Source organism: Martes martes, assembly GCF_963455335.1.
Source record: "Martes martes genome assembly, chromosome: 9".
Classification (NCBI taxonomy): domain Eukaryota; kingdom Metazoa; phylum Chordata; class Mammalia; order Carnivora; family Mustelidae; genus Martes; species Martes martes.
In genome coordinates, this window is record NC_137896.1 from 126,165,462 (window position 1) to 126,192,909 (window position 27,448).

Below are 27,448 nucleotides of genomic sequence, written 5' to 3' on the forward strand. Positions count from 1 at the left end.
CTGGGTGGCTCAGTCAGTTAAGCATCTGCCTTCAGCTCAGGTCATGATCCCAGGGTCCTGGGATCGAGTCCCACATCAGGCTTCTTGCTCAGCAGGGAGCCTGTTTCCCTCTCTGCTTCCCCTTTCCTCTCCGCTTGCCTTTCCCTGTGCTTGTGTTCTCTCTCTGTCTTTCTCTGATGAATAAATAAATAAAATCTTCAAAATATATATGAATTTCAGATAAACAATGAGGTTTTTTTCATATAAGTAGATTTCACATATTGCATGGGACATACTTACACTAAAAATTATTTCTCATTAATCTGAAATTCCAATATTGAATGAGACATACTTCTACTAAAAAGAAAAAAGTATTAGTTATCTGAAACTCAAATTTAACTGGGAATCCTATATATTATCCGGCAACCCTAGTAGGAGAACTTTCAATGCCTGAAAATCACATGAAAGGTGGCTGTCCCTCCATTGTGTGCAATGAAACTGAATAGAGAGAAATTTCCATGGATAAAACACCTGGGAGTTGTATCCCTTAGGATGTGCTGGTTGCAAATGACAGAAACCCAACTCAAGCTGGCACACACAAAAGGTGGACGATATTGCACCACATAGTCAAAAATGTAAGGGATCCCGCTGACTTCCATACGCCAGTGTCAGGGGGTCCGATGGTGTCGTGAAGAGCATCTTGTGTTCTCCATCTTGCAGCTTTGCTTTCCTATGTTCGGGCTTCATTCTCAGACAAGCTCTTCCCACGTGGTGGCAAAGCCAGCAAGCAGCAGTTTTCACCCCCATTATCCTTACAACGAACTATCCTACAAAGGGAAGGTGCGCTGCCTCTCTCCCAGTTGCTTCTGCAAGGGGCTTGTGGAGAACTCTTGAAGGGCTTGGGTCTTGGCCCCCTGTCACTGCCGGGAGGAAGCATTAACCCCAGCAGAGGCACATGAATGGTTTTCCCAGAGGAGAGATGGGCTTTGCCACCAAAGAAGCCAGGGAGAGGGAAATATGCATGGCGTATAACAAAAGCTCCAGTGACTACGTCCCTCGCTGAAAGTTGGTTAATCAGTCAAACCTCCAACACCAGAGGAGAGAGAGAGAGAGAGATTCCTGCTGTCCCAATGCAAGAACAACAGGACGAAGGGCTGGGAGCAGGGATGTAATGGGTGACTGACAACTACGATTGTCTAAACAAAACAGTTGATTCTCACAGGAGGTCAGAGAGGACAGTGAAATAATGAAATTTGCCACTCTATTTGTCTACCTGACATAAGGTGAAGCCCATGTGGGGAAAACCTCCATAAATGATGCGGCATAACGGAAAACAAAGTGGTCTTGGGGCCCACCAAGGACACGAACTGGAACCGTCATACGGAAAAGGAGGACTAAAGTCAGATCTAAAACCCCAAGTGAGAGAGCGTCACAGCCCTCTCCACAAGGCTCCCTAAGATGCCCTCCCTCCCACAAACAACCAGCTTCAGAAAACCTGCCTTCTCTTCATCTGGAAGTCATGTCCTAGGGAGATTTTTCTGAAGGGAAGAGTTTGATAATTATTAAATGCTGCAAGCTTGAAACTACTTGTTTTAGTGGAAACATCATTTCCAGTGACAAATCAGCCCTGAAATTAAACAAATGTCTTACTATAATAGCAAAACATGGGGGCCAGGAAGGCAGAGAAGGGAATGCCTTCCATCTGTATACACGCACACACACACACACACACACACACACACGTACACATATACATATACATATCATGTGTTTAGGTATGTCTATGTATTTGTATATGTATTTATATTGTTTAGGTCCTTATTAGGTATATATACCTATAGGTATATATAGGTGTGTATATATTTATACACACACACACACACACACACATATACATATACATATCATGTGTTTATTATGCACTTTACCACTGATACAGTTTTGTTTTTTAAGTAAGCTCCATGGCCAGCATGGGGCCCAACACAAGGCCTGAACTTGTGACCCTGAGATTAGACCTGAGCTGAGATCTGGAGTCAGATGCTTAACTGACCGAGCCACCCAGGCACCCCAGGAATGCCTTCCATCTTCAAGGAAATAGAAATTGGAATTTATGGTAGAATCCAGGTGAAGTTTGATCTGCAGAAATCCCTCTTGAGAGAGCAGGAAAGATGTCTGTGGCTCTTTGGATGGGAGCATTGCACAAAGAGGGAATGGGTGGTGCAAAACCCCAGGCAAGTGCTCAGCAAGACTTGAGGACTCTCTGGGCCAGCCCTGGTCTGCACCGCAGTCCTCCCAAGTCTTCTATGACATCCCTGACAATGAGAACAGTTTGTCTCTTAGGACATTTGGACCAATATGATCCCTACTACTAGGCCAAGAGTAAGGAAATGTACGAAAACATCACATGGGAAATATTATACTTTATAGTCAGAAAAATTATTAGTGTGCTTATAAAATGTAATAGAGGAAAACTTGGGTGAAATCATATTTCAAGTTATCTTAGGAAAGCATTACTCAAGGAAACTGTTTTCCCTTTTAAAGCTTGAATTCCAACATAAAGGACAAAATTGCCTCCCTCTTACTTGTGTTTTTTCTAAAGATCCCATTTCATTTTTCCTGGGTCCTAAAGAAACTGCCTTCACTCTAAATTTAAGACTGAAAACAGGGGAAACCCAGAAAAACTCAAACTAAGGAAGTGTTGACCAGAGACCAGCAACAAATGATTCTAGAATCAACATTTTACTTCAATAAATCCTGGGGAACCCCATGAGGCCCAGCCTTGGCATGGAGTCACATTCAAAGGAAATATAAACTGTACCTTTGCAGTATTAAAGAAAAATGTTGGTGTTTAAAATACGGCATGAGTGCAGGGGATTTTACATACCTGGGTACCAAAAAGCATCCCAAGCATATCTTCAGACAATGTTTCTATCTTCCACTTCACACAGACAGGTCTCACACCACCCTGCTCTCTTCCTCTAACCCCTTCTTCCTTCTCATGCATGACACACATTATCCTGGGTGCCTGGCCTATGCTCCTTCCCAGGCCTGCTCTCCCCAACACTTGGTCATGTTCTTCCAATCCAGGGGAGCTGAAGGACCCAGAAGGATCACACCTCCTTCCTCTACTCTTACTCCCCCACCAGGAAGTCATTTTGTGGTGTCTTCATCTCTTGTTCCACTCACTTTGGGAAAGACCTTTAAGGAGTATTCCCCCTCATTACAACTCATGCTTCTGCTCTATCTTTCCAGAAAAAAACAATGCAAAGGAAATCGAGAGATAAAATTTCCACCAAGAAAATTCACAAAGATTCCCCTCCAAAAAAAAAAAAAGAGTAGAGTGAAGGACAGGCTAAATCGCCCAGGCAAAAGAATATAGAATGTCCTTGGAGAACAGAAATTCCTTTTGGCCACCCAGGATAGAGAGTGGTTGGGCAAAAAGCAGAAAAATCTGCCGTGTTGTTGTTCTCCGAATGGGAGGATGGCAGGGTGAGCTCAGGGGGTGGCACTTTGTTAAAAAAGTGATGTGGTTGGCTTGTACACTGATGGTCACAGCAGCATTATTCACAGTAGCCAAAAGGCAGAAGCCACCCGCCCCAAGTGTCCGTCAAGAGATGAATGGAGAAACAAAATGTGGTCTATCCAGACAACGGAATCATATTCAACCTTAAAGGGGAAAGACATCCTCTTACATGCAACAACACCCATGAACCTCGAGGACATGATGCTAAGTGAAATAAGCCAGTCAGTCACAAAAAGACAAAGTACTGCATGACTCCACTTGTGTGAGGTACCTAGAGTATCAAAGTCATAGAGACAGAAGGTAGAATGGTGGTTGCCAAGGGCTGGAGAAAGGAGAAATGGAGAGTGATGCTCCATGGGTACAGAGTTTCAGTTTTGCAAGCTAAGAAGAATTCTGGAGATTGGTTGCACAACGTGAAAATACTTAACACGACTGAACTGTACACTTTGAAATGGTTAAGGTGGTATATTTTATGGTATGTGTACTTTTAACACAATTTAATTTTTTTTAATTTACTTTTTAAAAATGACATGGTTGGGAAGACCAAAAGAATATGAAAATTCCTATTGGATGAGGGAGAAAGTAGAGGTGGACAGACAGATGATGAGGCTGATAGGAAAGTACAGGGGGAAGGGCAGCAGAGGTGCAGTCCCCAAGGAGCCAGAGGGAGGGCCTCAGCCCTGCATTGCCTCCCCACACCCCTGCCCAACCATTAAGAAGAAGCCTCTATTCCTCTCAAGCCCAGAGACAGCAGGCTTGGCAGCACCGCGCTCTGGGTCATGCAGGCTGACCTGCTGACCAGAGCCACAGCAGAAATGAAGACAGCTCCTACCTGTGAACCATTGTCCTCCTGAGAGAGAGACAGAGAGAGGTGGCATGTGTCTGTGAGGCAGATCTTAGGGAGCCTCAGTCCCTCAGGTACTCAGATGGGGGCCCCAGTGCTGCAACATTTCATTCTCCTGGCATCGCTGGGGTTTGACATCTACCCGGTTACGTGACCAGAGAGGGACCAATCACATGGCCTGCACATGGCCAATTCCCAAAGAAAGAGACTGGAACAAAAATAGAAAAGGAAACCCTTCTGGACACTAAGCCACATCTGACTCCAGGCCGTCTCTGAGGGTAACAGAAGCCGGGTGGACACAGGGCCCCATGCTAAGGCCACTGCAAGTCTGGGCTGTAAGTCTATCCAAAAGATGAGAACTTTTATAACAAGATCCCACTTGACCTCTGGAAACTGCTCACATATTGTTTGTCCCTAAACTTTTGAGCCCGTTGAGAACAGTTGAATAAGATTCTTGCATATTCCATTTACATGTCCTCACCTCCTTTCTCCATCTTTTCTCACCACGCTCACTAGCACCCCACCTGTTCTCCACAGAGCTGCCAAAGAGAGCTTTCTAGAATACAATTCTCATGAGGTTATCCCTCCATAAAGCTCCTTCAGAGACTCCCCCACTGGACATGGGATAAATTCCAAGCTCACCAGCCCAGGTCACAACTCAATACACTCCCTTCGGTCCAGCATTGCCTTTGACCAAAATTTTCTCGGCCTGGACCATTCTCCCATCTTCCCCAATGCCCAGCCATCCTCATCTAATTAACAGTGACACATCCATTCAGTCAGCATAAGGGATCCTCCTCTGGGACGTTTCCCCTGGTCCCGTCTCACCCAGGTGGGATTGGATTCCTCCAACTGCTCCTGATTCCTGTCTTGCCCAGTGCACTCACCAAAGAACTGGACTGATATGTAGGAGTTCTCAATGTTTTTTGAATTAATTAACTAATTAATGAATGAAATAAATATAAGCAGAGAGGAAGGGAAGGGCAGGACTGAATATTTTGGCCTCGCTCCGTCCTCTACTCTACACCATTCCAACTAAAAGAGCCTCCTCTGCCTATGTGTCAGAATTCCTCACTGGTGATGAAGGCAAATTTGGTTTTGCTAGTCTATGTGCAATTGATGAGGTCACAGAGGCATATCTGCTTGTCACTGTGATCCAGCTCATGGAGACAGCATCAGCTCTGGTCTGACTGCTCAAGGTGGCAGAACTGAGAACCAGGAAGCCCCAGCACCGTTCTCGCCCCCATCCAAGCTTGTATGTGCAGTCCCTATGAGTAAGAGCTTAGCAAAGGCAATTGACATCTGCCGCATCTCAGATACTTTATGGAGTGATGTGAGATATAAATGAAGAGGCATCCAAACTAGGAACACTGAAACAGCTATGTTTCCCAAACATAACAAAATAATGTCCGTTGTCTTCCAGCAATGAGCCTGAGTCCACCAAGGGAGCCCAGCCCATCCTCCTTCAAGATACTGATTTGTTCCCATCCCCATCTTAGAGCATGGGTAGCAACTGAAGTTTGACCAGTGATGTTCTCATGGTAAAATATTGTCTTCAAAAAGCTTAAAATCTAGTGAGGGAAACCATCACTAGAGAAATAATTGGCAATACAAAATAATTTATATATTATTATATGATAATACAAGGGAAAATTTCATTATGCTCTGCTCAGTCTCCATACCCTCATTTTATGGACAAAACTAAAAATTTCAAAGTAATTTGCCCTAGAGTCACACAATCATTTGCGGTTCCATTGCTGGAATGTAATTTGTTAGCACAGGGAATTTGTGCACACTTACAAAGTTTAAAAAAAAAAGTTATATTAAAAGTTAATATAAGCTAAGTTTTGAAAATGAAATATTAAGGTATGTACTATTTATAGACAACTTTCCATACTTTGAGTTTCAGAAGCAAAATGCCAAAATCTTAGTTTCAACTACATTTTCTTGACAATCTTCTATTTACAAAAAAATCCCCTAACATGTCTCTCATTCGTGGTATCTAGCAAACTAGCTGCTTCATATCAGCTGAGACTGGCCGTGCGGTCATTTGCACACAAGCAGGTACTTGTATTAGTCCGCTTGTGCAGCTGTAACAAAACACTATGGACTGGGCAGCTTTGACAACAGACATTTTTTTCTCACAGTTCTGGAAGTCCAAGATCAAAGTGCTGGCAGATTCTGTTCCCAGTGAGAACTCTCTTTCCAGTCTGTAGGGGGCCACCCTCTTGCTGTGTCCACATGCCAGAGAGAGAGTGAAAACTCTCTGCTATCTTCTTAGAAGGGCACTAATCATGTCATGGGGTCCCCACCCTCACAACCTCATCTAAACTTTCCAAAGGCCCCACCTCCAAAAAAATATCACACTCTTGGGGGTTAGGATTTCAACCTACAAATCTTGGAGGAACACAAACATTTAGTCCATAAAAGTACTCACTAAATTTAATCCACAAAGTGGCCAAAGTTATCTGTGTCATCAAACAACGTTCTGATCCTTTCAAAGAGACAAGAACCATTGTAGCAATTTTGGTTCTTCAAAATGCTTTGAGCTGAGGGGCGCCTGGGTGGCTCAGTTCGTTAAATGTCTGCCTTAAGCTCAGGTCATGGTCTCAGGGTCCTGGAATTGAGCCCCACGTCAGAGATCAGGGATCCCCACTCTGTGGGAAGCCTGTTTTCCCTCTCTCTCTGCCAACTGTTCCCTCTGCTTGTGCTCTCTCTCTGAGTCAAATAAATTAAAAAAAAAAAAAACTTTAAAAAAATCATTGTTAAAAAATGCTTTCAACTGAGATTGTAAAAGGGGAGAAAAAAATGTTTTAAAGAAATGCATGATTAATCTGAGTCCAAAAACCCAGCTGCTGGAGTGAGCCAGCGAGTGCTCTAGGGAGGTCAGCACCGCTGCCCCAGTCCTATCCGCCCACGGCTTGGTGTTCTGCTCCTCCTTCAGATCTGTGAGTCTCCCCAGTGTTTTCTAATGAATCCCTGCCTTTGGCTTAAGTTAGCTAGAAATTGTTTCTGCTATTTGCAACCCAAGGAGTCTTAATAGACACGGAGAGTTCTAATTCTAATTAACAAGGCTACCAAAAATAAGGAAGTCAACACAACTGGGCAAAAGGCGTAAAACAGAAATGAGCTCTTGTCCCAACAATATCAAATTTGAGTTCTTGCTTTTCTCTGGGAAGTTCCGTGTTATTAGGTACTATCCCTTTTTGATCCTCATTTTCCCCATCTGTAAAATGCTAAATGGTCTCCAGAATGCCTTCCGATTCTGACAGCCTCTGAATTTTGGGGAGCCCAGAATAAGCCAATGTTTATTCCTGTATAAAGTCCCTGTACAGATTGTTCCCCCAATAGCCTGAAATACTGGCAAGGCTCAGGGCCAACCCCAAGATGCCACCAGAACCACAGCACGTGACGCCGTCCAGACACTGTCCTTCATTTATTTGTGAACCAAAATGGCAGTTTCCTTGAGGCATGTCTCTTCCTGTTGACCCATCTAACTGCAAAGACCTTGAAGAATCATCTTGAACTTCAGTGAAGGCTTTGCAGGACTCAGAGGATTTCCTCCAAGGTAACACACCACACATCTTTAAAGTCTTCTTTGAATATACCCTTTCCCCAGATTGGATCATCCAGAACAGCTAGTGGATCTTTCACTCTCCATACAGAACCCTCACCACCAGATGTCCCTCTGTCTCTACCCTTCTGTGTGACACCCCTGTCCCCAGCCTGGGACTCTGCTGGTCCCACCAAATCTTCCCGTATGGTTAGGATTTTCCCCAGCATGCCCTATATCTTTTGTTATCTACTTGCTGCTCTGACATTCTTACAAGATGAGGCTTCCTAGAATTTTGGTGACTAGATGGCACCTTCATTCAACAAATATTTACTGGACTTCCCCCAACCCACCGTGTCCACATAACTCAGAGGAAGGGATGCCACAGGGACGCCGATGCGTTTCACACCATATCCCAATCCCATTCCATAGTTCAGTTCTTAAAGTTTAACGGTTAAAAAAATAATTGATTTTAAAACCCTAGTCCAGTTGGGAGTTGAAGTGGTCTTATTTAACCCAGGCTGCAATGTGACACCGCTCCTCCCCCCACTGGGCCCTGCCATCAGAGGCTCAGGGCAAACAGGAAGCTGCCTCAGGCAGAGCTCCCCAAGTCCAAGGAGAGAGGAGGCTGCCACCACTCTCCCAGACACGGTCGCTCCTGGAACTTCCTCCATCTCTGGGAGCCCTAGCCGATCCCCGTGGGTAAAGATCTGAGGACACTGCTAACGGGGCAACCTCCTGGCTTGTGCAGTCTGACTGACGGGGCCCGTGCCCAGGGAGGAATCGCAGGAAACCGCTTTATGTGGCAGCAAAGCAGCTTCCTCGGGAGGAAGCAAGTTCACTCGCTGCATAAATTTCCTTGATTTGAGGAAGAAATGGGGCTCACACGACTGAACAGTCAGGTTCCTCCCCTCAGAGAGGTAAATTTAATGGTCCCAACACAAATTGATTGACTCTTTGTAAAGTGACCCGTAGCCCCCTCTGTTCTTGATGGTTATCGGGCATACTAACAAGCTGCCATCAGCCCCGAGCCTCCCAACGACCATCTCCACACGGCACTTTCTCCTCCCTTCTCATTCTGCATGCTGTAGGACAAAAATGAAAGAAACAACTTCCCATGTATTTGTGGGATGGAGACCAGAGCTGCTCAGCTGACCCCCCAGACCCTGCACACTCTGCCCTGCCCGCCCCCGAGTCTCACTCAGGCTCCCCTGTTCTGTGTGGCCGCCACTCCAGACTTATCACGGTTCCTTCAGTGCACTGGCTTCCTCTCACCAGGGCCTTTGCACATGCTGTTCTCTCTGTAGCTGCCCTCTACATTGAGCTACATGGACATATTTGTCCTTCAATATAAATTTAAACCTCACTTTCTGTGGGAAATATTTCCTTTTATGTTCTCATACCAATATTGATCACAAATGCATGTTCTACTTATTTTTACAGTACTTTGATTAAGTTCAGTCTTTCCCACTAGAGTATAAATAAGCTCATGAGACCAGAGGCTGGGACTTTGTTTTGTTATTTTGTCTTTTGTTTACTTTCATTTTTTCAGTAAGTAGCACAAAACATGGGAAATATGGAAGGAAGGATAGAAGGGAAGGAAGGAAGGGAGGGAGGGAGGGAGGGAGGGAAAGAGGGAGGGAGGAAGGAGGAAGAGAGGAAGGAAAGAAAAAGCTGCCCAGGGTGGCTGATAGACCAGTGTGGTGTGGACTCAAGTGTGCAGTAGACTGACTTCAGTGAGGGCACTTCCACAAGGCTGATGTGGGGTGGGAAGGGGAGCCACACCCCAGGGGCTGGGAGTCAATGTACAGAAAGACAGAGAAGGTTGGAGTCATGATAATTCTTCAGAAGCTTGGCTCAGAAGCGAAGGCTAAGGTGATAAAAAGAAGGGGATGGAAAAGAATGGAAAAAAATTGGGGTGTTTTTATAGACATGAACATTGAGAAAAGGGGGCATTAATGACAGGCCAGGGGGTGACAGATGGATGGACGTCCTAAAGCAGGCAGAAGGACTGGCGTCAAAGGCCAAGGAAAGGCCATTCCCCAAGACCCACTGTGGGGTCTGGATGGTCAGTAAATAGCATGATGGATGAAGGACAAACAGAGAAACAAATGGATGGGTGAAGAGGCTGGCTTTTTTTCCTGGAAAAAAGGCAGAATGGGTACAGATATAAATAAATGGCTGCTGACTGGGACTAGTATTGCAAAAAATGCTTTCATTTTGAATGAACGCTTACCTCAGAAGATATTTGGAGATAGAGAGTGTTGAGAGGTTGAGGCAGTTGTTATCAGGGACCCCCAATGAGACCGCTCCCCAGTTTCTCCAGACAGCTGTCCCTTAGCTGCCATGGATGCCACTGAGTGAACTGGAAGGTACAGAGGTGTGGGCAAAGCCAGCCTTTGTGCCAGGAAAACAGGTGTTTAATCCTGTTAAATTTGATTTGGGGGAAATCATCTAACCTCTCTGGGCCTGAGTTTTTTTTTGTTTTTTTTTTTTTTTTTTTTTGTAGTATGGGGCTAACAATTATCCTTTACTCATGACATTTTGTAAGAATGGGTATAGCATTTCTAACACAGTGCCTGGCACAAAAATGCTCAAAAATTGAAGATATTATTGCTACTGTTGCTTATGTTGCTGCTGATGATGTTGTTTTGTAGCCAAGAAGCAAGCCCTCTTGTGTTTAAATATTCATTGAGCAGATACCTGAGAATCCTGGACGATCGCCCTGAGTATGCCTTCTCAGCGTCCCATCAGCGAATTGACAAGCCAGTCAGTGACATATGGAAACCACGAACTGTGCATAAGGTAATCCAAGCCCTCATAGGCAGTCAGGAGAGGCAAAGGTCCCAAAACCGGGCTCCACACCTGAGCAGGTGAACCAGACATGTATGCAAGCGACAAAACCAGACTAGGTCGTTAGGGTGGGTTTGGGGTGATGGTTGGTAGAGCGTGTCCCATTCTCCCAGGCAGCCCCTATCCATATGGGGGTTTGGATTCCATGAAACCAAGATGGGACGGCCAGGAACAGAGTGCTAGAGGGGCCCTGAGGCAAAGTCCCGAGAGAGCAGGGAGGACAGGGTTTGGTGCCAGGAGGCAGGAGCAGGACCACAGCGGAATCCAAATTGAGAGTTGGGGGCAGAAGTCGAAGAGGAGCAGATTGCAAGCAAAGCAGGGCAAGCCAGATGACTACAGAAAACCATGCTCAAGTTCTCGAGCTTGCCCTCTCCAGTGTTCATACAGGTGAGATAATGGGTCAGGACAGATTCTAGGGCCCACTTGCTAAGCACAGAAACCACACCTTAGCATCTCTACTCTATTCAATTTTTCTTCTGCTCACTTGTTTTTGTTCTGTCTCATTATTATTAATTTCCTGGCATTTGCTTAAACTTATAAGCTAAAGTCCTTCGGGGATAGTCAGGGTATGAATGCATATAACACAGCTATTTTCATTCTGTCCTGACGTAACTTTTTAAAACTACTTTAAAACCCTCTGCTAACAAGTCAGAGTACAAATTACTAAATAATATTTTTTAAGTCTGTAACTCTGCATGTTTTCCAACTGATTTTACAGTTCCCAACTTTTCTTCATCCAATTCAGTCTTTTCTTCTTGTTCCTTTCGTCTCTCTTTCATAAAGTTCTGATCAAAGTCAGTAGCTGGGGTTGGAGCATGTTCTCTGTTTGCTACCTCAGTTTGGAAGGGGAGGCTGGGGATAAGGTGGAATGTCATTAAATAAGTAAATAGCAAATAAATATATATATCCTGTTTCTATACTAATAATAGACACCATTTACAGAGCACCTGCTATTTACTATGTATTGTATCAGGTGGTCTTCATTTCGTGTAACACTCCCAATAACTAAATTGGGTGGATTTCATCATCCCCATGTGACCGATGGGGAAATGGAAGATGGAAGTAGTTGCATAGGTCACTCAGCTAGTAAGTGATCTGAATCCAAGATTACCAGACACCCACACCCACCCATGCCTGCCCACTGCCAAGTTTTGGCCTTTTCCTCCAACATGCAAAATGTATACATGAGTACACACAGACACCCTGTAAAATATCAAATAATGGAAAGCACTGGAATGTGACAGCAATTATAACCAGTTTCCCTGACTTCTCCAGGGAGGTCCCCATGTTCAACGTCTCCTTCCTGGAACCCAAGCATGAGGAAAATGACTTTCCACTGCTCTGGCGTCCATCTCAAAGCCATTTCCCAGCTCAGAACCACCAATTCACTGAATTGCACATCTCTTGAGAATTCAGAGATAGAAATGATGACTCCCCATAGAGCCCTCACACACCCTTCAGGCCTCCAAAGAGGGTGGCAGTCACACCTCATGTCCTCCTTGGCTTCAGACTCATGAAAACTGAGCCCACCCTGGGAAAATAAACTTATTTATAGCTTTCTTTGGTAATGCTTGTTTTCTCTAAACTGGCTCTAGGTTTGCATTTATCGATCATTTGTCTTCATTGTGACCCTGAAAGCCGATTGGGAGTATCGGCCAGCAGAATCCACCTTCATTCCTGTGGACAGACCAGAGGGGAAGGAGCTGTGGTGTGAAGATCACTAAGTTCTCTGGCCCACCACGTGGAGTCCCACCATTCAGGATTCTTTCAGTGAAGGAGCTCTATCATCTCCTGGATCTTTATGAGGCCTCTCCGAAAACCAAAATGCTCTTAAAAGGAGAAAAGGTTAGGCTAAATGGGATTAGTTCTTCCTAATTCCCTCTAATTCTGATTTTTAGCTTTGACTAATCCCCTATGAGAAAGGGGTAAATGGTAGGGATGGGAATTGTGCGGGGGGAGAAGGTAAGAAGGAACTGGAGGACACAGGCTGTCCAGGCAGAGCCAGCCCTGCCCTCTGCCTTCTTATTCAAGCCCCCGTGTGGGAGAGACTATGAGGCTGTGATCTGTTGTGTACTCACCATGAAGGTTTGACCTAGATATCCAAAGATTCCTTTGTTCATAGAATCAGTTGTACTCATTCACTCATTGAGCAAATACCCAGTGAGGACCATTTATCCACTTTTTAAAAATCCACAGTCTAATAAAGAAAGACACACCTACCTACACATTTTATAATATAATGGGAGTAATACAGCAAGACAGAGATGGATGATAGATGCTGGAGGGGAGGAAGGGAGAAATCCATTTAGAGCATTGAGTTTAGTTGTTTTATTTGTAAGGGAGGAGGAGATAATTTTGAGTTGATTCATAAAGTATGAACAGGAGTGAGCTAGTGAGAGGGTGGGAAAGAAAGCTTTTTGAAGAGAGGGAGGAGTATAAGCCAAGATATGGAAATTCAGGACTCTGTGTGTGTGTGTGTGTGTGTGTAAACATCACTTTTAGTATGGTTGGTCAGTAGAGTTAGTAGAGTATAAGAGGTGGGAAAGGGAAGGTGAAGCAGAAGTGGCAAACTGGCCAGCTCTAAGAGGTCATGTGAGCAGAGTTAGAGAGTCCAAACTTTGCCCTTGGATGATGGGTGTGAGGGATGGACTGAGAGCAATAGTGACACCATCAGAGAGAGAAAAGTCAGAGTGAGCTAGGAGAAGGGAGATGATATGCTTGTGTCTTATGATAAAAATAGGAGAATCAAAATAAAGATAATCATACTAACAATTATTCAAAGAATCTGGATAAATTGTGGTCATATCACCAATTTTCATCAATACAAAGAAAATCCAACTCAATTTCTCCACTCCCTATTAAGTATGTAGATAAGCAAAAGCCTTTCCATTTTTCACTATGATATTGACCAAAATTCTGATCTCTATATCTGCAGGTAATGAGTATCCATTCCCTATAGAAAAGGAAAGGAAAAGTTGATAAACAATAAGCAGAGACTTTTCCTAGCACACATGACTCATAAACAACTGAGCCATGATCAGAACCCAAGTCTTACTCCGAGTGCAGTGCTAGAAGAAGCTAGAAGAAGCACCTAGCCTCAGCTGTGACACAACCTAAAATATTCACCTTTACTTCACTCTCCACCGTCTTCTGACTTAGTGAAATCTCCCCCAATCCAAAAACACTTCACCCTAGCTCGCAGTGACTTTTCCTTCCAAGAAACCCTTCATATTTGCAGTCCAAACTATGTAAACCCCATATATTAGTCTAATATGATTTCAAGAATGTTAATGATAACCACACATTAAGATTTTAGATTTGTGGGAGTGCAGAGATCTATTGGGAGACAGTTCGTGCTCACAGGATGAGACGGAACGGCAGAGACCCATGAGTTGTCTTCATTCGGATCTACTTTCTCAAGGATGTTTGTAAAGCAAGCAGCCTTGGAAGGTAGAGTGTCTCCAGATAGTGCCCTTGGATCCAGAATAAAGGGCAAATTGCTTACTATCAGTATAATCAAAGCAATGTCGCCCTCTAGGGTGAAGGGCAGATATGCTTACGTCCTCTTTTAAAAGATAAGTGTTCCCTTAGCTGAGGGTCACCTTCAGGGCCCCCTTGCTTCACCCTATGGAGACAGGCTTAGGGAGCAGGTGTAAATGCTGATACTCTAGTTATCGCCATTGCCGTGACTGAAGAACGGCCCTTTGTCTCTGGCCCAGGAGTCCTGTGTCCTCTGCCAGCATCGGTGAATTTATGGCAAACTAACTTATTACTGCGCAAGCACGGTATATTTCAGAGCCAGTGCATTACAGCCATTGAGGACATGACTTCTGAGGTCCAACCAGGTGCCTGGATTCAGATCCTAACTCCCTGACTACTAGCTGTGTGAGTTTGGCCAAGTATGATAATCTCTGTTTTTCAGTTTTCTCGATGGTAAAATGAAGATGATGGCAGCGCCCTACTTCAGGGGGTTGTTGCAAAGATTGAATGGGTGATTTCATATAAAGCACCAACGCGAAGTACACGCATGATATTATTGTACAGCTGCCATTCCAAATACAGCAGCATATTTCAATGCATCCAAATTACTTTTAAAACTCCAGCTTTATTAGACCCACTGATTTTGGACCATTTCCTGAGATAAACTGAAATATTTAACCATCAGAAATGAAGGACAGAGGCGCCGGGGTGGTTTAGCCGGTTAAGTATCTGACCCTTGATTTCAGCTTAGGTCATGGTCTCCGGGTTGTGAGATGGAGCCTTGCCTCAGGCTCTGCACTCAGCACAGAGTCTGCTTGAGATTCTCTCCTTCTCCCTCTCCCTTTGTCCCTTCCCGCTGCTCATGCTCTCTCTCTCTCTCAAATAAGTAAATAAAATCTTTGAAAAGAAAAAAAAAGAAAGGACACACTGGGACAGCTCTATTGTAGAACTCTGACTCTCAGTGAGCGATAGAAATCCTTGCCAAAGCTTTAAAGGACCATAGTGATGACTGTCAGCACTCAAACACTGCATTCATGAGGGAGTTATTTTGGGCTTGCGTTGTTTTTAGAATCCCTTGTTATTTGACAGGCAATACTGAATTCACGAATGTCATCAAGTCTGTGGCTGCTTATGGAAGCCCCCAAGGCTCAGGTGTCTCCTGGTCATGGCACATACGATCGTCAGGGAAAGATGGAAAGGTCTGTACCAGGAATCGGTCAGGGATGGAGGAGGCTGCTTGTGATCTCAGGGGAGCGCTGGCATTTAATGCGAGGCTGATGAACCATTACGAGTTTATTATCAGGCAAAGGGTGAGGTGGAGAGCAGGAAGACTAGATGTCAACATCCTCTGCTTTACCGTCCTACTGTCCACACCATTCAGATTCATTCAGAGTCATTATCGAGGCTCCAGTTCATCTTATGTAATAAAACCTCAGCCACGTGTGCCATATTAGGGAATGGAAAGAGGAGGAAAGTAATCTTTATTGAGCACCTCCTGCGTGTCCTTAATGTGCATGATCTCAACACTTTTTGGCTACATTAGCCCCCTTTGAACAGTTGATAAAACAGAGGTCTCAGAGAAGCTGGGTAACGTGACCACGATCACAGAGACTGAAATGGTGAAGCCAGCCCCTGAACCAAGCTCTGCACCCTGAATCCAAATGCTGCTGCTCTGTCTTGGGCGCCAGATGCCCATTGTACCACCTGTGAACTTCTCACAAACAAGTGAGCTGTGTCCTTTTCATCCATGTATCACCCATATACATACATCTCAGAGAGGATGCCTTAATAACCTTTTTGTTGAACAAATGAAATTGGACATCTAGCAAAATCATAATAAATAATCGGGGTCCTTGAGGACAAACATCAAGAATAAGCACTCGAGGATCCTTGCCTATCGTGCTGGGAAGCTGCCACAGATAACTATACAAGCCCACGAAGTCCCTTATAGACAAGCATTGAAAGCCACAGGGCCAGCTGATCGGAAGAGAGGGCAATTCCACTGGAGGAAATAGGGATCACAAGAGGTCCCTTTAAAGTCCTGTTGTACATCATGCAATGTCTTAGGTTTGACGGGGGCTCCCAATGCTGGTTGATAACTCTTGCTCTGAAATCTGGAATTAAGTCTGATCGGGCCTTCATGGGTCCCCTGAAGTCACGGCCTCCAACAGCCTGAAATGTCCAGATGTTCCCCTTCGGGGCTTCCAGCAGTTCGGGCTGAACCAGCTGGTTGGAATTTGGACTTGTCCTAACAGGCTGGCTGGGATAGACATTCAAAATGGTCTGAAATGAGAAGACACACAGACTGAGGGTATGAGGGCGAACTGGAATGAACCACAGAGAAATCGTTTGCCAAGTCTCCAGGGCAGATGGTGAACAAAAGTGAAGGCTGAGAAGCAGGAACCAGATCATACAGGTCCGTTGGAAGCTGGGAGGGACCAGTGGAGAAGGTCTGGGTCCCTGTCTGCCAATGCCACGGAGGACCGGCGGCTCACTTCCGTGGGCTGGTGAGGTGGTCAGTCTAGCCAAGAAGCAGAGGGTATAAGCAAACACGAATCATTCTTGCCTCCATCTACAACAAAGCCAACCTCCCCCCAACCCCTGAAAGCCTAGAAAGGATTCAAAAGGGCTGACCTAGGTACAACGGCCCACAGCTGGGGTGAGGTGCATCTGAGACGGCTCCGCCAGCATTCTCTTGCCAGGCCACCGGAGACATGAGAGTGAGACCATGAGTGCTGACCTCCCACCGCTCATCTCTGTGACACCAGGGACTGGACATCCCGACTCGGCCCTCGCTTCTGGAATCTGCTGGGGTTGGCCCAGGGATGGATGAGCCAAGCGTCTGACCCAGAGCCTTACCCTCTGCTCGGCACGTGATTAGAAACGCACGTGCTGGAGTCGTCACCATCTAGGGAGAGAATCCCTCTCTCGGCAACAGATGTGCTGACGGAATTTCTGAATCCCTCATCAGCCGTTCAGAACCGACGCGGCTATTTCTCGCCAGCACGCAGGGATGAATGCATGTGCTGTTCCTGCTGACAGACATCTTTTCCAGTTTATAAATACCAGAGCACGTGCTCCTCGCTCCGCTCGGGACATATCCGGTTTGCCTGCTGCCGACGAGGCACAATTTCATCCGATAATTGCTACTGGAAGAGGAGGCTCTGTGTGTGCTTCGTACATCTGGCCTCGCAGCACCATGGAACTTTTCCACGAAATGTATATTCACGTTGGTACTTGGCAGGATTCATTTAGAAAGAAAGCTGTGTTCAAATAAAGCGACACGACGCTTCAGGAACCAAATGTTCTGTTCATTGATTTCTTTTTTTTTAAATGATGCAGTAAAATCCATCGTAGAACACAAGGGACATTGCTTCCTCTCTTTGTCTTTCCTCTCAAGGAAAGAGGGCCTCATGAAAGCTCCTTACTATGCAGTGTTTATAAAACAGATGTGAAGCATTTTCACATCCTCGTAACCGTGATCTTGTTGTCCCCTTTCCATATGTGGAGCCCCCCGAGGCTTAGAAAAGTCAGATGTCTTCCCCAAGCCCGTGCAGAGAGCCATGAACAGATCTGGACTGCAAACGAAGGTATTCTGACTCCAGGTCCTGGACCCTTTCCCATCTTCAAACTCGTTACGTCTCAGCCACATTGTCTCTCTTCTGGAAACCCTGACAATCCGCTTAAATGGATTGTCTAACATTGCTCCAACATTAAATATGAATCTTCTATTTTAGGTTTGTAGTTCTTAATTTTAAATTAGCTTCATGTCTTGTCACACAACACTACTTCATAAATTCGTTTCTCCTGACAACTGTAAATGTCTTGACAGTCACCAAATTCTGCCTAATTTCATAAATATACTGTAATCAGGCAGAGAAATACCTCGTCCTCCACGGTTGCCTCCTGAGATAGGTCAAAAGGATTCTTGCATTATACTGATATATGGAAGACCATTTAGGGAGTGCCTGCTGTAGGCCAGATCATACATCAGACACTTTATAGAAACATCCATACATATTTATATTTATCTTATAATTATATATTTAAAGTAGGCTCCATGCCCACCTTGGAGCCCAAAGAGGGGCTTAAATTTGGGACCCTGAGATTATGACCTGAGCTAAGATCAGAAGTCAGACTCTTAACCAACTGAGCCACCCAGGCTCCCCTAGAAAGAGCCAATTTAGCCCTTATACTGTCCCTGTGAGAAAGTCCATATCAACCCCAAATACAGATGAGAAGACCAAGAGTGAGAGAGATTACAGAGCTTGTCTATGACCACAGATAAAGCTAGGATTAGGACTCGAGTTTGTCTGACACCAAAACCCATGCTCTTATTGATTCTCCCTTTGTCCCAACCGACACGATGCATTTCTATTAGCACACCTTTAAAATTAAGGCTTCTTATTAGCCGTGTGACCCTAGTGGAGACAGATGAATATGGACCCCGGAAGATACCCAGGTCCTAAACTCTGGAACTTGTGAATGTTAATTTATATGGCAAAAGGGACTTTATGGATTTGACATAATTGGGGATCTTGACCTGGGGAGATTATCCTAAATGTGATCACAAGTATCCTTAAAGGGAGACGGAGAGAAGTGCAGCACAGAAGAGAAGGTGATGTGACCATGGGGCAGACAGGAATAACGTAGGCAGCCGTGAGCGATTGGAAGAAGCCTGGGATGGGCACTAACCCCAGAGCCTCCGGAAGGAAAGAACGCTGACAGCATCTTATTTTAGCCCTCAAAACTCAGTTCGAGCTTCTGCCTGCAGAACTGTGAGGCAATAAACTTCTGTTGTTTTAAGTCACCAAGTCTGTGACAATATCACAGCAGACATAGGAAACTAATACTCAAGAAAGTTGTTTAAACCTTCTACTAATACTCCTACCTCATTTGGATGTTAGTTAAATTTGGTAACACCTAATAAATATTTTTTCTTACTTTCCTGGGGGGGATGAAAAGTGAATAAAGATTTCAAACTTGGAATTCTTTAGAGCAGGAAAAGAGAGTTGAGAATGGAAACTGTTCAGCTTGAAGAACACAGACATTCTTTGTTCAAGGGGCAGTTAGCCACTAGCTCCACCTTCAGCGAGTGTAACACAGGGACAAATGAAATTTTAAGCATTGTTGGCAACACTTAGGTTAGACGTAAGCTGTAAGGTGTGCTCTCTCAGCCTCCAGAGATCTTTAAAAACTGAGGGAGGGGACACGTGGGTGACTCAGTTTTAGAGTCGGACTCTTGGTTTCGGCTCAGGTGGTGATCTCAGGGTCCTGAGATCGAGCCCCACCTAAGGCTCTGCCCTCAGTATGGGGGCTGCTTGAGATTCTCTCTCTCTCTCTCTCTCCCTCTGTCCCTCCCCCTCTTTGCATGCTCTCTCTCTTTCTCTCTTCCTCACTCTCAAAGAAATAAATAAATAAAATCTTTTAAAACCGAGGAAATACTAATCTGCCTCAGATAATTCAAGGGTCTCGGCAGAAATCCTTTCACTTACTTCTTGATCTCCTGCTTCCTTGTGATGCTTCAACACATAATTCGTAGAATTATGAACCAAGTGTGCAGAAATGTGCAGAAATGCCAAGTAACTGGAGAGTAGCGGTTATGCAATACCTTCAAGGACTGGAATTTGATACTATTAAGAAATTATTAATCTAGGGGTACCTGGCTGGCTCAGTCAGTAGAGCACTCGATTCTTGATCTTAGGGTTGTGAGTTCGAGCCCCATGTTGGGCCTCCAGCTTACTTTAAAAAAGAGAGAGAGAGAGAAATTGTTACTTTTTAGTTTATCGGCATTGCTTTTGTATTTAGAAAAAGATTATTTTTTTAAATATACTTACTGCCATACTTATGGATTAGATGATGTGATGACTGATAGTTGCTTCAAAACAAATGAGAGGGGAGGAAGTGAGTTGAGGAAGAGAGGAAATGGGTTTCTAATGAGTTGATAATGTTGAACCCAGGTGGTAGGCACTTGCAGTTCCAAGATGCTATTCTTTAACTTTATACATGCTTGAAATTTTTCATAATAAGATGTAGGTAGGGGAGAAGGCAGGGCGGGAAGGTGGAGTGCACTGTAGTGTGCTCCAGTCTGGACGTCGTCTCTATGGATGCCTCTAGCTACACGGCCTTGGCTGGGCCGGGTCACTCCTCTTCCTCAGACCTCCCAGGTCTCTCTGAGCTGTCACATTCATGGCTTTAAGCAGTACTTAGTATCCTGTGTGCTTTCTGTTTCTCAGCTCACCCCACCTCTTCCCTGTGTTCCTAAATGCCTCGGCATTCCTCCCGAGAAGGACAAACCAGCAGATGCCAAAATGACCAAAGGTTAAGCCACCGGGTGATTTTCAAGCAAATCTATTTTATGGATCTACTGATGGTCAAGAAAACTTTTACCTCCACCACTCTCCAGAAATTCTAGGGCCCTTTGCTCCTCATCACCAGACAAAGGGAAAGAAATGACTCTGAAAATGTTTTTAATAACCTAAATTTTAAGGCAAGCTAATTCCCTGTGTCTGTGACAGCAATAAAACCTCATTGGTTAGCACTCTACTGACAGAGAATAAGAAAAATTCATTGACAGGTTAAAATCTATTTTTTTGCTATGCGAATTTATAAAGCAAACAAAGTTGGAGGGGAACTAACCAATTTGTAGAAAGAAAGTGAATTACATAAATGTCCAAGATAGAAAGGATTCTGATGATTATTCTTAAATCCAGCCTAAGAAAAGGAGCTCAGAGAAGGGCTGCCTGGCCAACTAGTTAGCTCTGGTGCTAATACCCAGTCCCCAGGTTCCCTGATGCCCACTTTCTTCCTTAAAGTAGACATACAGATAGGATCAGTCACAAGTTCCCAAGTTTACCTAAGAACTTGAGAAACACCTTTTTGCTAACATAAGGCAAACCCTTAATATTATGCTGAATCATATTGAAGCTGTTGTGATTCCAGACCCAAAAAAAAAAAAAAAGATGAAATAATGACAATTTCATATGGTGGAAATCATCCCTTTTCTGAAGGTTAGAAAAAAATCTTTTCCAATAATATTAACCAACTCCATAAAATAGTACAGGGGTCTCAGATTACAGAAACCCCAAGACAATGGCCCAACATGACTCTAGATGGGGACAATACCAATTGCCCCCCAAATTCTAAGCTAAATATAAAATCAACACATGGGGATGATTTCAGGCATATAAAAAGCAACTGTGACTAATATGGGCATAGTTAAACCTCCACAGAGGGAAAAAAAATGGGATAATCATGTCTAAAGATGGAAGATCCTTTAACTAAAGAGGATGATGGCTGGCAGAGAGGGGGAAGAGAAGCCCCAAAGGCAGAGATTAGCAGTGTCTGCAGCTGGGACCCATCCAGTGGCAGTGAAGGTTTTCTCCCTAAAACTAAACCAAACTCACCAGGATCTCGGACTAAAGTTCCCATATAGCTCAGATGTCACCTCCTCCAGGAAGCCCTCCTTCTCTCTCACACATACACACACACATACATACGTGTCAGCTGACTAATTTATCTCCTGTTAGCCTAAAGTCTCCCTAAGAGCAAAGACCATGTATCAGTCTTTCATTCCCAGTGCATTCCCTGAGCACACATCCCAGTAAGCACTGGGGAACTGGCGAGTAGAAACGAGTAGAAACACGAGCAAGCTGAGACAATCTGCGGAGGAGGAAGGCTGAGAGGGAGGAAATCAAGCCTGGTGAGATAGGTCCGGGGTGAGTCACTGGCCTTCCAGACCACCATCAAACGCTGCTGAAGACGCTACCTCAAATCTGAGGACGTGGACAAAGAGGTCACGGGGTAGGGACAAGGAATTTGAAAGAATTAAAAGCCAAAATTCTCCCAAAGTGGCCTGATCCCATTCACAGGAACCCCAATGCTCAGGACTGATCACACAGCAACAGGCAGGTTAAGTAGGTCGGGTTGGCTGGCTTCCTGCTCGGCCCCTCATTGTCCATTCCTCCGCCAGGCCCCCTACTGGGGGTCTTTAGCCACGGACTCAACCCTCAGGCAACAAGAAGCCCACCATGTCACCACATGGGATGAACAACAGGGGACCTGTGTGGTTAGAGGCAAAAACACAATTGCTGTTCTGCTCCCACCGTAAAAGCTCAGGTGAAAGGATGTAGGACTCTAGCTCTCCTTCAGTTCCCACCAGCTGAGAGACTCCTGAACTCCACCACGACTGCCGACTGCCCACCGCACCTGCCACTCAAGCTCAAGGACGCACCCTCACAGTCTGTTCCAGCTTCAAGGGCATTCTAGAAAATTCGGCTCTGTAAACAAACGTGCCTGCTTTGTGGACCAGGGGAGGACGGGTACCTACGTGGTGAGCATTTTCCCGGTTCCACACACCTACTAGAAAAATCAAAGTCCAACAGAGTTTGTTGTTCTTTGCCTCTCCTGATGAACCCTGCCCTGATGTGTCCTTAAATCTGCTCCCCAACCCAGCGGAGCACGAGGCGGTGTGATGCCGTGTTCAAAGCACCGGTTCCAGAATCTGGATCCTGGTGTTCTCAGCCCAAGTCCGTCATTCACGGCACTTTCCTTGCGAATCTCAGTTTCCTTGTCTTAAAGCGCAGACAGGAATAAACCCTTGCTCCTAGCAATGTCGGCAAGCCACCGGTGAGACTACAAAGGTCGTGCACTGACATAGCAGCTGATGATTATCATTGCTGTCGGTCTTCTTACCGTTCTCATTATCAATGTCACGGCTAGTACTATTACTCTTACTGTAACTATTACTATTACTATGGAAGTGGCCTCCAGCTACTTCGCTACTAATTGGGAAATCTTTCATAAAAGATTTCCATCGCTACGCTTCAAAAGTATATTTACACCACCATCAAAAAGGCGTTTTGGGGAAAAGACAGCTTTTTCAAATGGGCAGGGGCTGATACACGTGCATGAATAAACCTCCAGATTTAAAAGTGACTATAAAACCCTGGTCAGTTATATCCGTCTCAGAAGGCACGGAAACGTTGAGAGATGAGTCAGAGCTCTTTTCATCAGATAACCTACAGGCGACGTCCTTCTTTCAATGAAATGCATCTGCAAATATAGGACGTTGTATACTATATCCATGTGGCTTTTCCATTCAAAAAGATCTCAGGGAAAGAACTCAGTCTGACAGCGGGAGTTAGAGTCACCATACATCTCCAAAATTAAGATTTTAGCTAAATTTTCTCTACCTGGGCTGGAATTGCTCTGTCACTGCTCTGGAAACGAGTATATATGTCTTCCTTCATCGGGAGGGGCTTTTATGGAAGAGGCAGGCATTACTGTCTCAGAAGGCGATTTTAAAATGGCAGTTTGTTTTATAGCTTCTGACGTCGCTTTTTCCGGTGATTAAAGTTTCGCTCCTCTGGCCATAATGAATCACATCTGTGTGTTTGTGCACCATTTCTCCTTTCTTCCACTCACAGAGTGTGTCCCTGCCTGTAAATGTGGGGCTTTCCTCTGTTCTGCATAATTTTCAGGTGGTGAGGTTTTATCTCAGAAGGAGAAATTAGAGGGGTGCCTGGATGGCTCAGTGGGCTGAACCTCTGCCTTCGGCTCAGGTCATGGTCTCAGGAATCCTGGGATTGAGCCCCGCTTTGGGCTCTCTGCTCAGCGGGGAACCTGCTTCCTCCTCTCTCTCTGCCTGCCTCTCTGCCTACTTGTGATCTCTCTCTGTGACAAATAAATAAATAAAATCTTTAAAAAAAAAAAAAAAAAAAGAAGGAGAAATTATAAAATACAAACGAGAGACTAGAAGTGTACCTGTAAGGGCATATGCTTCGTGCGTATATGTTAACTTAAGTTGAGTATGTCCTGAAAGTGCACACATTTCATCAGTTTACACAGGACATGAACCTTCTCCCTGCCTAGGACCACTGGGTCTCCTGAACAAAAGAGCTAGCCTGTTTTTTGGTTTGTTTTTCTTTTTAATTTTTTATTTCTTTTCAGCATAACAGTATTCATTGTTTTTGTAGCCTGTTTTTGATGCTTACCCCAAATTCAGAAACGAACGGCAAGGACACTTGATACTCCAAAAAAAGAGCATTTCCCTCCCAAAATTTGAACATACTGACATGTACTTACTTGACATAAAAACATAACAGCCAAGACATTCTCCGTACTGAATTAGGCAAGTTTATTAGGCTCCTAATTTCCGTGTCTAGAACACGAACATGAATTCACATGCATTGTCTCGTTTTGTGGCTCTTACATGCATGTAGCCTTCAGTCAGCTGGGCCTTTGATTCTACTTGTCAGTAATTTACAGTTAGCTCAATGTGAGTAGATGATAAACACAGAATGATACATAAGCCGTAGCAACAAATCCCGCCCCACACCGTTTACCTTTTTTCCAAAATCATATGACAACTCTCTCTTGTAAAAAATAAATTTCCTAACAAGGCATTTAATTCACTTCACTGAGAAAAATAAAGAAGATTCTATTATTTTGGAGCAATGAATGTCCCACTATGGCTGAAAGGTATACCCTGAGAATTAAATGATTTTAACGAACCCATTGAGGTTTATAAAGCTGTGTTAACCTAACATCAGGAAGGGACGCAAGATACAGGCACAAATGTCCCTGCTCATTTTGCTGTGCAGTTCTCCAAGGATGCAGTGTTATAAACATCCTCGTTATCCTCAATGCTCGAAGCATCTGTGGAATCGGGATCGCTCACCACAATTCCCACGGAAGATAGACTGGTAATGAAGGCGTGCATCCGCTGCGCGTAAATATCCCTAATGTTAAAGTAAGGGAGCTCGTGACACTTCTCTGGGGGGTCCTCGCTGCACTGGTCCACGTCAATGTCCTTCTGCTTCTGGTAGTACTTGGAAAACTTGTTGAAGATGATGGTGATCGGAAGGGCCACCACCAAGATGCCACAGATGATGCACGTGCTGGCGATAAGCTTCCCTGCCAAGGTGACTGGGTGGGTGTCTCCGTAGCCCACGGTCGTCATGCTGATGGTGGCCCACCACCAGCAGATGGGAATGCTGGTGAGGCTGGACGTGTGCTCATCCTTCTCCACAGAGTAGATAAGCACAGAAAAGATGGAAATGCCCACAGAGAGAAAGAGAAGCAGCAGCCCAACTTCGTGGTAGCTGTGTCTCAGTGTGGCACCGAGAGATCGAAGTCCCACCGAGTGCCGGGCAAGCTTGAGAATTCGGAAAATCCTCATTAGCCTGAGGATCTGGACAACCTTGCCCATGTTCTCGATGTCCTCGCTCTCCTCCTCCTTGGTGTCCACAGCCAACGTGGCATAGAAAGGGATAATGGAGACGAAGTCAATTATGTTCAGAGGGTTCTTCCAGAACTTCTTTTGACAGGGAGCGGCCACCAGCCGGATGGTGAGCTCGCCCGTGAACCAAGCGATGCACGCAATCTCCACGCCTTCCAGCACAGGGTCGTCCACCTCCCCGTCCTCGTTCTGGAACTCTGACATGCTGTGGACACACATGGCCACAATGGAGGCCAGCACCACGCTCAAGGAGGAGATGGCAATGAGCTTGGCGGACAGGCAGTAGGCCGGGTTTTCCATTCGAATCCAGATCTTCTTCCGGAGCTGACCAAATCGCAGCTTGTCAAACTTCTCCAGCTCCTTCTCAAACAGAGACGACTCTTCAAAGGAGGTGTCGGTGCTCACGTCATTGCTCTTCTGGTCCCAGTCCTTCTCGTGGTTTTCCTCCTTGCGCTCCTGGTAGCGATGACTGCAGCAGGAATCGATGAAAAGCTCGTTGATGCCCCAGTACTCGATCTCCTGGCAGAAGGAGAACACACACAGCTCCTCCATGACGTGCAGCTTCCCCGTGTAATAAAAATTCAAAACGTATCTGAACAAGGAGGGGTTCCGATCGAAATAGTACTCCTTATTGGCCACGCTGTAGTCATCACACAGCTCCAGAATGGCCTCTTCCGAGTGGCAGGTGAGCAGTTTTCCAAGTCTAGTGTGAGGAAACCGCAGGAGGGTGCTTTGGTCGACGGACTGCTTAAAGCCCCCCACGTTCAAGTTGACAAGTTCCTCGTCTGGTCCAGGGCGATGGAAAAATTCACCAAACACCATGGTGGACCCAGGAGGCAGGGAGCTGGATGGGAAGGGAGATGAGGAAGTTCACGCTGCACCTGGAAGGAGCACAAGACGGCATTAGCACTGTCCCGTGGTGCCTTGCCAAGCTTATTTTTAATCTGCCCTTTCCAGGATGATGGGCTACATGAAGAACAAAGCTGGAAATGGAATAAAAAGGAATATACAGTATTTACGCATTCGAACTGGAAGAAAATCAACACAAAACAGGTTGTTTTTGCAAAAGCTGGAGTTGACAGATCCATTTTCTTAGGGAAAAAAAAAAAAGACTGCCATATCCTTTTCATGAACCTTAATTCTTATTTCTTTATTTTCTAGGCACACAAAAGTTACCTCTCACCCCTCCCTCTCCAGAGGAACAATGCATGGGTCACTTACACTATACAGGCATCTCCAGTCCCAACCACAAGCCTCCTGCCTTTGGGAATGCTCCATTCAGATGTGATGGGCTGGTCACTGCCTGGCTCGGAGCTCACCTCTCTCTGTGCTCAGGGTTCAGTCGTGTACCCTCCCAAATAGCATGCCCTTCTGCTCTGACCCTCACCCCCAACCCACACTTGACCAGAGGCTCGGCTCAGCTCTTACAAAAGATGTAGCTTTCCCCTTGTGCTCCCATGTTTCACTCTTTTAAGAGAAAGTCCTATCCCTATGTTTGGGTGGGGACAATCAGGAGGATATAATTATCTCCCTGTCCTTAAGTACCCTACATCTTAAAGATATAGTTACACTTAACGGGATGCTGGTTTCAGGTACATCCACAGAGAAGAAAGTGACTTGGGAAAACCTCTATAAGTTAATTGCACTATCAGTTTCCTGACACCAACATGCTTCTCTTCCACCTGCTCCCTCTCCTCATAGACTGTCCCCCACACACTCCCAGTTGCTCCACTGATACCAAGTCTACACTGGTCCAGCACATGCTTCCTGGTTCTGGTTGTGACACTAACTGGGATTCACCAGATCTTTCTCAGAGAGAAAGTAGTGGATTTTGACCATCACCCAATACAAGGGTGCTCCCTCAGAGCAAATGGTGAAGATGAAAGAAAGGTAGGAGTTTGTCAGATACTAAGTTCCCACAGGATACTATTAGATGCTTTGTAGACATGTTGTCATTTTATCCTTCCAACACTT

At 45.1% G+C, this 27,448-nt stretch overlaps 1 protein-coding gene across 1 annotated transcript; it reads right to left on the minus strand.

Moving 5' to 3' along the window:
* Nucleotides 1–24,186: 24,186 nt before the first annotated feature.
* On the minus strand, nt 24,187–26,296 carry KCNS3 (potassium voltage-gated channel modifier subfamily S member 3; the record flags this gene model as incomplete). The annotated part of the gene is made up of 1 exon (XM_080814430.1): nt 24,187–26,296. One exon carries the CDS (start codon nt 26,294–26,296, stop codon nt 24,821–24,823), a length of 1,476 nt encoding a protein of 491 aa, XP_080670556.1. The 3' UTR covers nt 24,187–24,820.
* Nucleotides 26,297–27,448: the final 1,152 nt, after the last annotated feature.